The sequence below is a fragment of the Heloderma suspectum genome, chromosome 10 (assembly GCF_057233095.1).
Source record: "Heloderma suspectum isolate Gila_16-S chromosome 10, 16-S_ref, whole genome shotgun sequence".
Taxonomy (NCBI): domain Eukaryota; kingdom Metazoa; phylum Chordata; class Lepidosauria; order Squamata; family Helodermatidae; genus Heloderma; species Heloderma suspectum.
Window position 1 is genome coordinate 28,331,219 of NC_139467.1, and position 15,157 is coordinate 28,346,375.

Genomic DNA, 15,157 nt, shown 5'->3' on the forward strand with positions numbered 1-15,157 from the left:
CTCCAAGTTCGGAGGCGGCCGCCTATCCCCATAGGGTTGCACCCTAAAAGCTTTAATTATTATGGAACAGTCATTTACCAGCTGTGCTGTTTGGGTAGGGGCAAACACTTTGAATTCATACTCTGTCCTGTGTTTTTCCTGGTGAAACCAATGGTTTGGTTTCTTTTCCCCAACTGAGACTTCTCAGTCACTTGCTGTGTCTAAGCTTGCATGTTGGCCCATGCTGGGAAGGAGTGTGCCTTTAAAATGTTGCCCGCATCAAAGAAATGAATGAGGAACTGTTTGAAATAATGTGTTATCAAAAGCAACTAAGAGTCTTCCTGTTATCAAAGGCAGTTTCTTGCCCATGGACACAAGAATCCACATATTTGGGCAGGCCAATTGTAGATAGCACAGATTACATCCCTTGATGTAGTTGTGTTCCTTGGGTGTGGACTGAAGACAGTGAAAAAATACCTACTACACTATCCAGAAAAAAATGTGAAGAGGTTGATTCTAGGCTCTGCCTTCTGATCTGGACCTTGAGTGACCACCTAGAGTGGAAATCCAACAGGTGAGGCTGGTTTTCTGGTAGTGATGGGGAATACCTGTTGAATTGCTACTCATTGGCAACTGTAGCAATAATTCCCTGCATTGCTTTTAGCATACTGTGACCCAAGGTGAAAGCAAAGTCAGTGAAACCTGGTCAGGTCACATTTAGATCACATTCCTAGGTGTTGTTAAAAGCAAAAAGTGTTATAACTTGCGACCAAACACAAGCTTAGATTTTAACTTACAAGGCTCAACAGCAATTTAGGGAGGTGACAGAACCAGCCCTTACACGTGAAAGAAATGTTAGAGGAGGTCCAATATGCCATGTACCTCAGCAGATGCAAGGGTGATAACCTTTGTATCACTTCTGTTTTTGCTCCTATGTGAATGTTAATTAATGCTGAAAAAAAAATAAATTGTGAAAATGTGACACAGTGAAGTGACTTGACTGAAGGGCCAGTAAGGCTACAGTCCTGCCCATGCTGGGATTGACCACCAAACATAGTGGGATTTACTTCCAAGTAAATATGCTGCAAGTCACCCATTTGTTCTAATCCAAAGGTTTGGCTCTGTTCTTCCAGGAGCAGGTTTCCCTAACTTGGCACTCTCCAGATGTTTTATACCAACTCCCAGCATTACTGTTCATTGGCTATGCTGGCGGGGCTGATGGGAATTGAAGTCCCAAACATCTAGAGAGCATTTGAAGAAGGATGTCCTAGGAAGGGGGGGAAAAAAGGGCGTTCAGGTGGCCAAATGCAAAAGAGACAGGGCTCCTGCACCTTTAACTATTGCGTAGAAGTTCAGCTGCTGTGACGACACCTGCTCAAATTCTTTGTTCCACACAACTGTTAAAAGAGGCAAGAGCCCTCTCCCCTAATTCCCTCTTCTATGCCATAATTAAAAAGGCAGGAGGAGCCCTTCCTCTCTTGGCATTTGGCCACAATTTGATATGTTCTAGTGAAAGAAGGATGTTTCCCCATTAGAGCTCTCAGAAGGTTTTGCTTATTCTGATAAGCAAATATTTTGCCACAATAAAACAGAAACAGTGCTGCTGTGGAATGTAGGTGAAATGTGTTTTCTCGGAGGCTGGCTTCCCCTTCCATAAACACTGCACATTCTCTGGGTGGGGCAGAACAGGGTGAGTGTGCTCATGCAGCCTGGCTCAGTTGCTGCTTGCCCGAACTTGGAATGATACAGCACGCAGCCACGAGGGTGTCAGCGCAAACAGCCTGCATTCACTTTCAGCAAGCCTCGACCAGCTTTCTACTTCTGCTAGAACTCTAGCAGCTTCCTCTACTCGCTGCGGCTGGATGAACCTTGATTTGGGGAGGGGGGTTGTTTGCATCTGGTGCCACTGTGAGCTTCACCCCCCGCCTCCGAATGGCAGTGGATTCTCTCTGGCACTACCAGTTCCGGATTATCATGCTGGGTGACTCCACCGTGGGCAAATCCTCTCTCCTGAAACGCTATGCCGAGGGGGTCTTTCTTGAGTCCATGAACCAAACTGTGGGGGTGGATTTCTATGTTCACTTTATGGAGATTGGGCCTGACCTGCGAATCAAGCTGCAGTTTTGGGATACAGCTGGGCAAGAGCGATTCAGGTGAGTGCTGAACAGAAGTGAGATGAGCGGAGCGATCAGCAGCCCGGGGCCTCTTCAGACCCCCACTCCCACTGTTCTGGAGGGTGCAGAACTGAGGGGGTGAGGCTACAGGATGTGGTCTATTTTTTTTTTACTTTTACATTTTTACCCAGCCCTTTCTTTGACAAGTTCAAAGAAGTTCATTCAAAAGTAGTTTGGAATAACTACAAAGTACCTTCTTTCCCTCACAACAACAGACAGAGGGATACTGGCACTGGCCTGAGATTACCCAGTGAGTTTCATGGCTGAGGAGGGATTTGAACTCAGGGCCTCCCTGGCCTTAATTTTGACACTCTAACCCAGGGGTGGGGAATCTCTGTCAGCCAGAGGGCTGAATTCAGTTTTCCAAGGCGCTCCTGAGGGCTGCATTCCAGTGGTGGACAACTGCAAAGGAGGCTAAAAATACAAAAACAAATGAGCACCCCATAACATAAAGTGCTTACTGCCAGTACCTAAGCTTTAGGAGAGGTGTTTTAACCTTTTAGAATGGGGGAAAACCGCACAAAAGCCAGGAAACCACCAAACAATGGATGGCTGGGAGAAAAGGATGGGGCCAGGCCATCTGGGGAATCTCTGAGTGCTGCATTTGGCCTCAGGCCTGAGCTTCCCAACCCCTGTTCAAACCACTGCACCATATTGGGCTTTGACTTGCTGTGAACCTCCAACTTGTACTTTATTTCTGTATTGATAGGCTGCCTTTTAGGGTTTACCCCCTCAAGGGGGCTCAGAATCTATCTAAACAGTCTAGAATACTGCATTGTAAACCATACAATCATAATCTAAAACACACCAACACATCTAAAATAATTGCAGCAGCAGAAAATGAAACAATGTTGGCAGAGTAAAACAATATAAAAACATATAAACTGAGTTGGCAAAATAAGTTGGTAAACTAGCACCAGCAGTTAAAACCTAGAAACAATTAAATACCAAGCCTAAATATCATTTAAAAGTAGTTTGGAATAACTACATTTTCAAAACTCTTTAAAAAGTCAATCCAGGAGCCATACATACTTGTTTAGAGGGGGAATTCCAAAGGTATGGGGCCACCACTGAAAAGGCCTGTCTCTGATGCCTGTCAGTCTAATAATTCAGTTGTGTAAATAACTCCTGGAAAGGGCATGAGCGTTAGAGTCATGGACAGGAAGCCTAAGGCCTGTTCTACACACATGCAGCAGAATGAGGGCTTCATGGTATTGGCAGAATCTGTGATGCATTCAGGGTAGAGCTTTGGGGGGAGACGTCCAGGCTCCTACCTAGCAGAATGAGGGGGGACTCTAGAGCTGTGAAGGCCTAGAGAAAGACCAGAAAAATTTGGAAAACACCGTTTGTTCCCACAAGGATCTCCCCCCCCCTAATTGAACAGTTTAGGATTATGAAATGTTTTCTTTTAGAATTTAAGACAAGATGTTTATATACTGTTACCAAGTCTTCACTCCCCTCCAATGATTTCTAAAACTATGTAATAAGACTTTTACAGAAAGACTAGAGAAGTCAAATGTCTGGAAATAATGAAGCCATGGGGAAAACTGTTTTTAATCCCCTCTGTAAGATTCTCAGCATAGTTATTTCTTTCACTTCTTATTAAAATTATTGATCCAATATCTTTTACAGATAGACATTTGCAGATGCTCCAAGTCATGTTTAGTTTCCCAACATGTGAACAGAGTCACCATATCATAATATGGAAGCAAGTGTACATTCTTGATGGTTTGGGTTTTGTTCTACAGAGTCCTGGGTTTCTAGACTTATCTTCCTCTGCTTCCAGTTCTTCCTGTTTCTTCTGGCTTCCAGGATGATTCAGATGTTTCAGGGAGTACTTGCTGAAGTCCCCTCTGGCCAGACATAAACTAGGAATCTGCAATTTGGTTTGCTCATAAAATTAAGTATGTTTTGTATATTAAATTTTAAAAGTATAGTTTATTCAGACAATAATTACAAATTTACTGAGTTCAGTTTTTAAAGTTTTCAAATAAGATAATTTTATGACCACACCATGTTATACATAACTTTACAAACATAAAGGCTGCTTTACATTTTTAACGCAGCCGTCCTCAACTTGGTGCCCTACAGATGTTTTGGACCTCAATGGCCAGCATTCCTGACCACTGGCCATCCTGTCTGAGGCTGATAGGAGCTGAAGTCCAAAATATCTGGAGGGCACCAGGTTGGGGAAGGCTGTCCTAAAACAACAAAGTCTCTTCAGATCTGTAAAAAGTGCTTAAAAAATAAGTATTTTAAATTTTTCCAAAAATTTACTCCCCCCCCCCCAAAAAAAAAAAAAAAGAACAGGGAAAAAACATTTTTTTTCTCATGGCTTCAACATTTCCAGAAATCCTACATCTCTAAGGGCCCCTAAATGTAACAGGCTAGCTTACCACTTTTTGAAGAAAGTGAAGTAATACACATTTACCATCTAAAGGGATGGGGGTGGGGTCCTATAAAACTATTAATTCCAGAGTTTAAAATTACCTAATTGTGCTACTGAGCAGAATGGAGCAGGCAAACAAGGCAGGTTGGAGGCTAGAGAACTGGGATGCTGTGTATGCATCAGTGCTCAACTTATGGCGGAAAAGGTGAAAACCCACAAGAGTTGAATTTCAAGTATTGATTAGAACAGACTATGTAACTCTTTGGTTGCACTTGTCTAGCATCTTATATTAACAACTGTTTCTTCTAAAGGATAGGATAATTTACCTAAATTCTCACCGCTTTCTAGACAAGCCTGAAAGACTATAGCCTGCGTGCTTTGCAATCCTATGCAAATTTATTTGGAAGTAAGTCCCACTGTGTTAAAAATTAAGTGTTTCAGACTGCAGACTTTGAGTTCATGAGTTGCCATGAAAATTAATACCACCTCTCCCACCCCCTGCAGAATTGTTTTGAGGAAAAGCATGCTGGGAATGCTGGCTGGGAAGGCTGAGAGTTGCAGTCCAACACATCTAGAGAACAACAAGTTAGGGGAGGCTACTGTAAAGGCCTCTGTATACTCCCAGGACACAGAATACAGGAAAGTAGGTGGCTGGGTAGGATGAGTCGATTGCACAATGGTCCAGACATACATCTGTTGCTTGTATGAACAACTCATTCCATTGACTCAAAACTGATTAAACAGGAGGGGTTCCTCCCTCTTCAGGAGGTTAGCTGATAAGAACTTGGATCTGGGCTTTTCCAGTAAGGGCATCAACCTTGCCCAGAAAGGTCTGGCTAACTACATCTACATATTTCCTTCTGCTGCCTTGTAAAAGCTTGGCTGTTTGTTGAGAGCCTTTCCCATAATAATAGCTATTTATAATAGCTATTTATTTAGGCTGTAATCCTAAAATTTCTGGGAGGTTGTCCCAGGGGCCATAGGCTTCAGGGGAGAGTGAGGCCCACACTCACACGCCTCCCCAGTGCAGACACAAAAACCTCTTCTGTTCCTGCTGCTCTGGCAGTGGTAATGGGAAAAAGGGGTGTTCTGGGGATAGACAGTCTGTTCCCCTAACAATGGAATAAAAGTATGTGTATTGGCCCCAGGAGCGTAACCAAGTCACCTGTAGTGTTAGAGGGGCCTAGAGATCCATAATGCCTTGCTTAAATTCATTATGGGTGCAATTTACTTGCTAGGAAGCTTCTGAGCATGTGAAGATGAGTCAAAGGGCCGATAGCTCAGCCTAGCATATTCCATACTAATGAGTGAATCAAGATGTGCCTGGGAAGTGAAGGTTTTCTTAAAGCTGCAGGTGGCTGTGCTGAGAATCAAGCACAGCTAGTCTATGCTGGGAATGAACGCTAGGGGGAGCTTGCTGCTGTCATGCTGCCTCATTGCTAACATGTATGGTATAAAACCCATTGTACCCCATGGCTCTGGGTTCAGAGAAGCTCTCTGATCCAACCATTGGGTACGCCTGTGTGCTGTAAGTTACTCAATAAAGTATTCCTTGTAAGTAAACCTAGATCTGATTTATCACTATCTTGGCACCTCTAAATTAAGAGTTTGAAGCCTATGGCTGGGGCAATACAGTAGGCCAGACCTGCCACTGGTATACTTCTTTCCTCTCCAGCCCCCCGCCCTCCCCCATGCCAGCACAAGCCCAGCAGGGCTTTGGGTTTGGCAGTTCCTCTACCCAGGATTCTCCCTGTCCACAGTCAAAGGATTTCTGTTAAACAGTTTACAGCAGCATCCTGTATGTTTGCTCAGAAGTAAGTCCCACTGAGGTCAACGGAACTTACTTTCAAGAATACACAGGATTGCACTGCTAGTCCCATTTCCCACCAGCAAATCCAAAGCAACATACAACCATACCAATAAACGTTAATATTATACATTCATAAATGGATAGCTTTAATGCTTAGCTCAGCCTTCCCCGATCTACTGCCAACCAGATTGCATTCGAATCTGCATTCAATTTGCATTCAATTGGATTGAATTGGATTGCATTCAATTGGATTGCAGTCCAATCTGCCTGCAGCTCCCATCACCCCAATGGCTGGGAATGATGACAGTTGTAGTCCAACATCTCTGGAGGGTGCCAAGTGGGGAAGGCTGGCTTACATTAAGCCAGGCTTCTCCAACCTGGTGCCCACCGGAAGTTTTGGAGCTCACCTCCCAGCAGTCCTGCCAATTAGCCATGCTGGTTACGGTTGATGGGAGTTGGTCTGGAGGACGCCAGGCTAGGGCAGGCTGGCGTAATCCGTGTATGTATCTAGCTGCTTCTAATGCCTCCATGCTTCAGGATCATTGATTTTTATGAAGGTGACCCAAGGGAGAACGGATATCCTTCATCGGCTTTCCTTTCTTAGGTCAGTGACACGTTCCTATTACCGCAACTCAGCAGGGGGAGTGCTGATGTTTGACCTAACCAACCGCACATCCTTCGAGAGCATCAGGAATTGGCACCGGGAAGTGATCGACACGGTGAAACCTCACCACATGGTCTTTGTGCTAGTCGGGCACAAGAGTGACCTGGAGGCAGAACGGAAGGTTGGGCAAAAGGAGGCAGAGAAACTGGCTGCTTCACTAGAGGCAAAGTACATTGAAACATCAGCTAAGAGCAACAGTAACGTGGAGGAGGCTTTCCAGATGCTAACTTTAGGAATCTATGAGTCACTAAAAAGTGGGAAAATGAGATCCAGCGAACAATGGGATGGGGTGAAAAGCAAACTGCCGCCCATCGCGGAGCCTACAGTCCAGGCAGAGGAAAGAAAAAAGAAATGCTCATGTTAGCAAAAGACATGTTTCTCTGGGAAACTGTAGAGACCCTGTTGCGGAAGAACACTGTTGTGTAGTCCCACTCCAAATTCATAATAAAAGCAACGAAGGTTGTGGCAGCCTTTTAAAGGCTGTTGTATAAAACAGAGGTTCCCCTTTCTTTATTGCTAATCCAACATTCAGAAGGGCAAAACCCCTACGGGGTCCTTCCAACCGAGAATGAAAGCAGACTATTGACCTAAGGTTCAACAGCAAGTTCACTGACAATTGGTGCAATGTACATTTTTCATTTCTATGTATACCACACCTCTGGAAACTTTTGTTATATAAGGCAAGTCTGTGCCTGCTTCACATGACATTTCAACCCTGTACTAGTCATCCATTGCTTTTACTTCACTTACCAAAATCTTGTCATATCCTACCTCAGCTGCTTCTGCTACGGAGAGACTTGGCTTGAAACATGCAGAGCTGTTACAGGTATCTCTCTAGAAGCATATACCCTGCCCAACACTCTAAGCATGGGTTGGTCTCCATTAGCCTGCTACCAAATTTGTGAACATCTGACTTAATCCACCCTCATTGACTGAGAGATTTGAGAACTATAATGCACTCTATCATCTCAGTGTTTAGGAATAAATAATATTGGTTCTAATCTTCTACAGAAGATCTGCTGATAAAGATCAATATCATTTAATATTAACTCTCTACCTCTGTTGTTGTAAGTCTCCCCACATGCCTTGTTTCCCAGCAGAATCACTGCAAATGCAGCTGTGTGGTCACTTCTGGTTATGGTTAAGCAGGGGATGGGTGCAGTCCTCAGAAGGTTCCAGGGGATCCAATACAGCCCCCCAACCCTTGGAAGTTGTCCACCCCAAATTTAAGGAGATGTTCTTTTAATGCCAAACTGGGTGATGAATGAAAATGACAAGGATGATTAAGTAGCACTGCAAGCAACATACCCAGGGAATAAACGAGCTTTCGAGTTTGTCAGAACTTTTCTTCAGGCTGGAACAAACAAACAAAGAAGGCACAACCTGCAATTTATAACACTTTTGAGATAGAATGGAAGAAATGTTTTGTGTACTTAACTAAGTTAGATTATGCCAGGTGCAAAAACATGTTGTAGCAAATGCCATGATGGGGTAAAGACCAAAGACAGCAGTTATTCAGGTCTGTCTCAAGCATTAACTGGATCATGTAGGAGATCAGAAATAAAGAAAACACAGTATTACTTACATTAGCCAGGTTTTAGTGGTGCACTAGATAAAGCAGCCTTCTCCAACCTGATGCCCTCCAACTTTTGGATTACAACTCCTAGGATTCCTGCCCATTGGCCATGCTGGCTGGGGCTGACGGGAGTTTGAGTTCAAGAAATCTGGAGGGCATCAGGCTGGGGAAAGCTGAGGTAAAGCATAAAAAGAAGCAAGGTTGGTTAGTATTAACTAGTGGTTGCTGGGTATGTTCCTCATGAAGGCAAAAGGTAATCTTCTAGGATGCCCCTGCTGCACAGCAAAATTCAGCATTCTCCAGAGCAGAAAATAATAGCAGGTATGTTGGTTCATTAGAAAAAAAAATCTACAAGCAACAGAAATGTAATAGCTTTAATGGGCATTATTTAATATTTGTTATGCTACTTTTGCTTTTGGATTATTTTTCTAGTGGACCAATAGTTACTGTAATTTTTAAAAAACCATAATCAGGAACCACTTTTGCCTATTGCCTGCCAAGCTGATCTTAAAGATCTTTCTCACAGAATGACAAGAGAAGTGTCAAGCTTCTGGAGAGATCACCATCAATATTAAAATAACAGCTTCTAAACAAAGTCTTTAGAATTATAGGCTGGTACGTGCCTACTTTTAGAGCAGATATTTCCCCACCTGTTGTTTTTTTAAATTCCTAGGCTGTTGGGACACCTCATCCACAAGATAACTTAAAAACAGGGAATGAAAACTACCATTTCGGAACCATAGCAGCACTGTCAGATCAATAGTGCGGAAAAAAGTGGGGAGGAGATGACACCCAAAGCTGGAGAACAATCAGTTGCATGGAAATTATCTTTCTGAAACTAAGCTCACAGGCCTATTCATGCACACTTGGGAGTAGGCACCTCCAGACCTACATCTGAATAAACATGCATATACTCAGGTGCATGCCATATCAACTAGGCTTAGAGCTGCATTGTTGTTGTTCGGTCGTTAAGTCGTGTCTGACTCTTCGTGACCCCATGGACCATAGCACGCCAGGCTTTCCTGTCCTCCGCTCTTTCCTGGAGTGTGCTCAAATTCATATTCATTGCATCGGTGAAGCTATCTAGCCATCTCATCCTCTGCCGTCCCCTTCTCCTGTTGCCTTCAATCTTTCCCAGCATCAGGGTCTTTTCCAGGGAGTTTTCTCTTCGCATTAGGTGGTCAAAATATTTGAGCTTCAGCTTCAGTATCTGTCCTTCCAATGAGCAGTCAGGGTTGATTTCCTTTAGGATTGACTGATTTGACTTCCTTGCAGTCCAGGGGACTCGTAAGAGTCTTCACCAGCACCACAGTTCAAAGGCATCAATTCTTCGGCGCTCGGCCTTCCTTATAGTCCAGCTCTCACAGCCATACGGTGCTACTGGGAAAACCATTGCTTTGATGATACAAATCTTTGTCGGCAAGGTGATGTCTCTGCTTCTTACTATGCTGTCTAGGTTTGCCATAACTTTCCTCCCAAGGAGCAAGTGTCTTTTAATTTCATGGCTACAGTCACCGTCTGCGGTGATCTTGGAGCCCAAGAAAATAAAATCTGTCACTGCTTACATTTCTTCCCCTTCTATATGCCAGGAAGTGATGGGGCCAGATGCCATGATCTTCGTTTTTTTAATGTTGAGTTTCAGATCAGCTTTTGCACTCTCCACTTTCACCTTCAACAAGAGGCTCTTTAGATCCTCTTTGCTTTCTGCCATTAGGGTGGTATCATCTGCGTATCTGAGGTTGTTGATAATTCTCCCAGCAATCTTAATTCCGACCTGTGATTCATCCAACCCAGTGTTTCTCATGATGTACTCTGCATATAAATTAAATAAGCAGGGCGACAATACACAGCCTTGTCGTACTCCTTTCCCAATTTTGAACCAATCGCAGTTGTTCCATGTCTGGTTCTTACTGTTGCTTCTTGACCCTCGTACAGGTTTCTCAGGAGACAGGTAAGGTGGTCTGGTGCTCCCATCACCTTAAGAATTTGCCACAGTTTGTTGTGATCCACACAATCAAAGGCTTTAGCATAGTCAATGAAGCAGAAATAGACATTTTTCTGGAATTCTCTTGCTTTCTCCATGAATGTTGGCGATTTGATCTCTAGTTCCTCTGCCTCTTCGAAACCCAGCTTATACTTCCAGTAGTTCTCGGTCCACATACTGCTGAAGCCTAGCTTGTAGGATTTTGAGCATAACCTTGCTGGCATGTGAAATGAGCACAATTATACAGTAGCTTGAACACTCTTTGGCATTGCCCTTCTTTGGAATTGGAATGTAAACTGACCTTTTCCAGTCTTGTGGCCACTGCTGAGTGTTCCAAATTTGTTGGCATATTGAGTGCAGCACTTTAACAGCATCATCTTTTAGGATTTTAAATAGCTCAGCTGGAATACTGTCATCTCCGCCAGCTTTGTTGTTACTAATGCTTCCTAAGGCCCACTTGACTTCACTCTCTAGGATGTCCGGCTCAAGTTCAGTGACTGCACTATCATGGCTATCAGAGACATTCAGATCTTTCCTGTATAGTTCTTCTGTGTATTCTTGCCACCTCTTCTTAATCTCATCTGCTTCTGTTAGGTCCCTGCCTTCTTTGTCCTTTATCATGCCGGTCTTTGCACAAAACATTCCCTTGCGATCTTCGATTTTCTTGAAAAGATCTCTAGTCTTTCCCATTCTGTTGTTTTCCTCGATTTCTTTGCATTGTTCATTTAAGAAGGCCTTCTTGTCTCTCCTTACTATTCTCTGGAACTCTGCATTCAGTTGGATATATCTTCCCCTTTCTCCCTTGCTTTTTGCTTCCCTTCTTTCCTCAGCTACTTGTAAAGCCTCATCAGACAGCCACTTTGCTTTCTTGCATTTCTTTTTCTTTGGGATGGATTGAGTTGCTGCCTCCTGAACAATGTTACGGACCTCCGTCCATAGTTCATCAGGCATTCTGTCTATCAGGTCAAATCCCTTAAATCTATTTGTCACCTCCACTGTATATTCATAAGGGATATGATTTAGGTCATACCTGAATGGTTTAGTGGTTTTCCCTACGTTCTTCAATTTAAGCTGAAATTTTGCAAGCAGCAGCTCATGATCTGAGCCACAGTCAGCTCCAGGTCTTGTTTTTACTGACTGTATGGAGCTTCTCCATCTTTGGCTGCAAAGGACATAATCAATCTGATTTCAATATTGACCATCTGGTGATGTCCATGTGTAGAGTCGTCTCTTGTGCTGTTGGAAAAGAGTGTTTGCTATGATCAGCATGTTCTCTTGGCAAAACTCTATTAGCCTTTGTCCTGCTTAATTTTGTACACCAAGGCCATGCTTGCCTGTTATCCCGGTGATTTCTTGACTTCCTACTTTAGCATTCCAATCCCCTATGATGAAGAGGACATCTTTTTTTGGTGTTAATTCTAGAAGGTATTGCAGGTCTTCATAGAACCGATCAACCTCAGCTTCTTCAGCCTCAGTGGTTGGGGCATAGACTTGAATTACTGTGATGTTGAATGGTTTGCCTTGGATTCGTACCGAGATCATTCTGTCGTTTTTGAGATTGTACCCCAGTACTGCTTTTCCCACCCTTTTATTGATTATGAGTGCTACTCCATTTCTTCTAAGGGATTCTTGCCCACAGTAGTAGATATGATGGTCACCTGAATTAAATTCGCCCATGCTTGTCCATTTTAGTTCGCTGATTCCCAAGATGTCGATGTTCAGTCTTGCCATCTCATGTTTGACCACCTCCAGCTTACCTTGATTCATTGATCTTACATTCCAGGTTCCTAAACAATATTATTCTTTACAGCATCGGACTTTCTTTTCACCACCAGACACATCCACAGCTGAGTGTCGTTTCGGCTTTGGCCCAGCCGCTTCACTCTTTCTGGAGCTACTTGGAAATTCCCTCTGCTCTTCCCCAGTAGTATATTGGACACCTTCCGACCTGAGGGGCTCATCTTCCAGCGTCATATCTTTTAGCGCTGTGATACGTTCCATGGTGTTTTCTTGGCAAGAATACTGGAGTGGGTTGCTTATGGCTTCACTGAGTTACGCAAGCTCCATCGCCACAACAAGGCAGTGATCCATGAAGGGGTTAGAGCTGCATACATTCTGCTAAAAAATAAAAATTGTGCAACAGAAAGCGCTGAATTCTATAACCTGCACAAATCTCTATTAAATCCCCCTGTTTCTGCAATTCCTGAGTAACTGATAAAGACATACGCAAGGCACTGAAGCCTCAAATCTTCACCCACTGGAAATTGGGCCCTGAAATTTCACCACTGCCCACACACAAGCCTACGGTCACCTTCTTAAGGGCCAGTAACTTGATTTAAAACAAACAAAACAAAGCCAAGATTGCCGGGATGCTGTATTTTGCACTTGAATGTCACAGCTACAGAATATTTACAGGCTAGGCTAGGGCAAGTGTCATGTTCAATTTGGTAGGGGAAAAGCCTTTCAAGAAACCTTTAACACACATTACTCCAGGCTTTAACTACAAAATGGTGTGGGTGCTCGAGTGCTCAACACAATGCTCGTGGACACTAGTGTGCCCACAAAGACCTATCTGGATGCTCGCCAAGCCATGCACTCTTCTGTCGTATTAAAAATGGCAATGGTCATGAAATTTGTTTCTCTTCACTCTCCCTCAGGTTATCTGCTCAGGCCCTGCTGACTGGACAGGAGACTCAGAAAAGTGGGAGGAGCTTTAATTGCTCTCTCTCTGTTGGTGGCGTCCAAACAGAACTGTTGTCTCAGAAAACATGAGAACTGTTCTAATTAGACACTACCAGCAGAGAGAAAACAATTCTAATTGGATACTACCAGCAGGTAGATAACTGAACTCTGATGAGAGCAAACTCACAGCCCCACAGCAGCCATTTTGGGAGGGACTGCCCACAGCCCTTTTTCAAAATGCCAGATATGCCCACTGACTCAAAAGCTCTGGAGACCCACAAGACATTTCTAATTGTTGACAACATTCAAATCCTTAGTTCCAAATGTTTGTGGATCAACATTATATTGGGTGTGGCAATAGTTTGATATCGAGAAGGTTGGGCAGAATAAGCTCTGAAGCATCAGGTTTTGATTTGTCAATGCTATTTATGCCTTTAGCACACGCTACTGCATCCACAGGCCTGTATTTCTCATTTCCATCCCAAATAACATCGCAGGTGCATTCAACATGGTGGTATTTGGAGTAATTTTGACTCTGCCCCTTTTGCCTTTGGCCCTACCCAGCACTGGAAGCCCAGCAAGCTTCTCTGAACTTGAATTCAGCCCTTGGGTTCAACACCCACAATGTATGTCATATGAAGGCACCTTTACCAGTAAACAACTTGTAATCAGGGCAATGGGTGGGATTCAGTCTGGCTGCTGAACCCATCGTGAAACAGAAGGGCTGTTTCCCTAAATCGGATTTACTGCTTTAAAATGAGAATTTGGTAGAACAGAAGTTATATGGTGGAATATTCATAGTTGCGCACAAAGACAAGCATTGTGGTCTTATTGGTTCACTTATGGCAGCTTCTAAATTAAAGCATTAAGTTATCCTGGATGTTATCTTGGTAAAATTATTAAAAACAGATAGTACGTTAGTATGCTTATTTATTTCTGTAGTTTAAACCAATGGAGCACTTGGATAAAGAATGGGAGTATTTTTTAGCCACCACTGAATGGTTTAATGCAGCCTTCCCCAACTTGGTTCCCTCCAGATGTATTGGACTACAACTCCCATCATATCCAAGAATGGCCACTGTTAACTGGGGTTGCAGTCCCACACATCTGGAGGGCACCAGGTTGGGGAAGGCTGGCTTACATGTAAAGAGCACACACACACTGGCTCATTTGAACTTCAGATGCAGAACACAAGAGATAGAGAATGGGAAATCAATTAAGGGTGCAATCCTATACATCTTTAGACAGAAAAAAAACTCCTAGAATTCTCAGCATGCTGGGAATTGTAGAACATCTTTGTGTCTAAACATGTATAGGCTTGCACCCTAACTGGCTCTTTCATTACTTCAGATCATGGATAAAGTCAACCATTGCTACTACAGTTCATCCAACCAAGGCTGAAGAGGGAAAGAAAGGCAGTTTTTCAGCTACTGGGTGTTTGAAAAACAGGAAAAAGGTAAAAAAACAACAACCCTAAAGTAACAAACAGCTTTCATAACACATCAAGATCTGAGGCAACACTCAGTTTTGCACCAATTTAACCCTGATTTTAAGTTCAAGTGTGTTTTTGGATTGTAGAACACTCATGGAAGCAGATAGCTGGTGACTACTGCGAAGAATATTTTCCATCTGATTAAAGGAGAGATGAGCAAACCAGAAATTTTATAACTCCAGCCATATATATCAACCCTAGGTGCTGAGGGCTGGGCTCTCCCATCCCTTATCCATTAAGCAGCAGTTGCCAGTTTCTTAAAAAAAATCTTTCTGTGTTGGGAACTGCATCAATACTTTCAAGCTGAACCACCATCTTCACAGAACTTTTGCTCTGGCCCTAGCTCAAGTGGTTTTCTATTGCATTCACAGAGCAAAAATGGCCTGCAATATGAAAAGAATTCACTT

General features: G+C 43.4%; 1 protein-coding gene across 1 annotated transcript; it reads left to right on the plus strand.

The window, feature by feature from the left end:
• Positions 1 to 1,593: 1,593 nt before the first annotated feature.
• Positions 1,594 to 8,348, plus strand: LOC146338010 (ras-related protein Rab-39B-like). Its single transcript, XM_084815692.1, has 2 exons — positions 1,594 to 2,132; positions 6,957 to 8,348. Exons 1-2 carry the CDS (start codon positions 1,912 to 1,914, stop codon positions 7,378 to 7,380), a joined length of 645 nt encoding a protein of 214 aa, XP_084671818.1. The 5' UTR covers positions 1,594 to 1,911; the 3' UTR covers positions 7,381 to 8,348.
• The last annotated feature ends 6,809 nt before the right edge of the window (positions 8,349 to 15,157 follow it).

Bases quoted from the DNA above. Each gene is read 5' to 3' on its own strand.
- LOC146338010 (XM_084815692.1), top strand. From the start codon at position 1,912: ATGGCAGTGGATTCTCTCTGGCACTACCAGTTCCGGATTATCATGCTG. The intron at 2,133-6,956 runs GTGAGTGCTGAA...TTCCTTTCTTAG, and splicing joins GCTGGGCAAGAGCGATTCAG to GTCAGTGACACGTTCCTATT.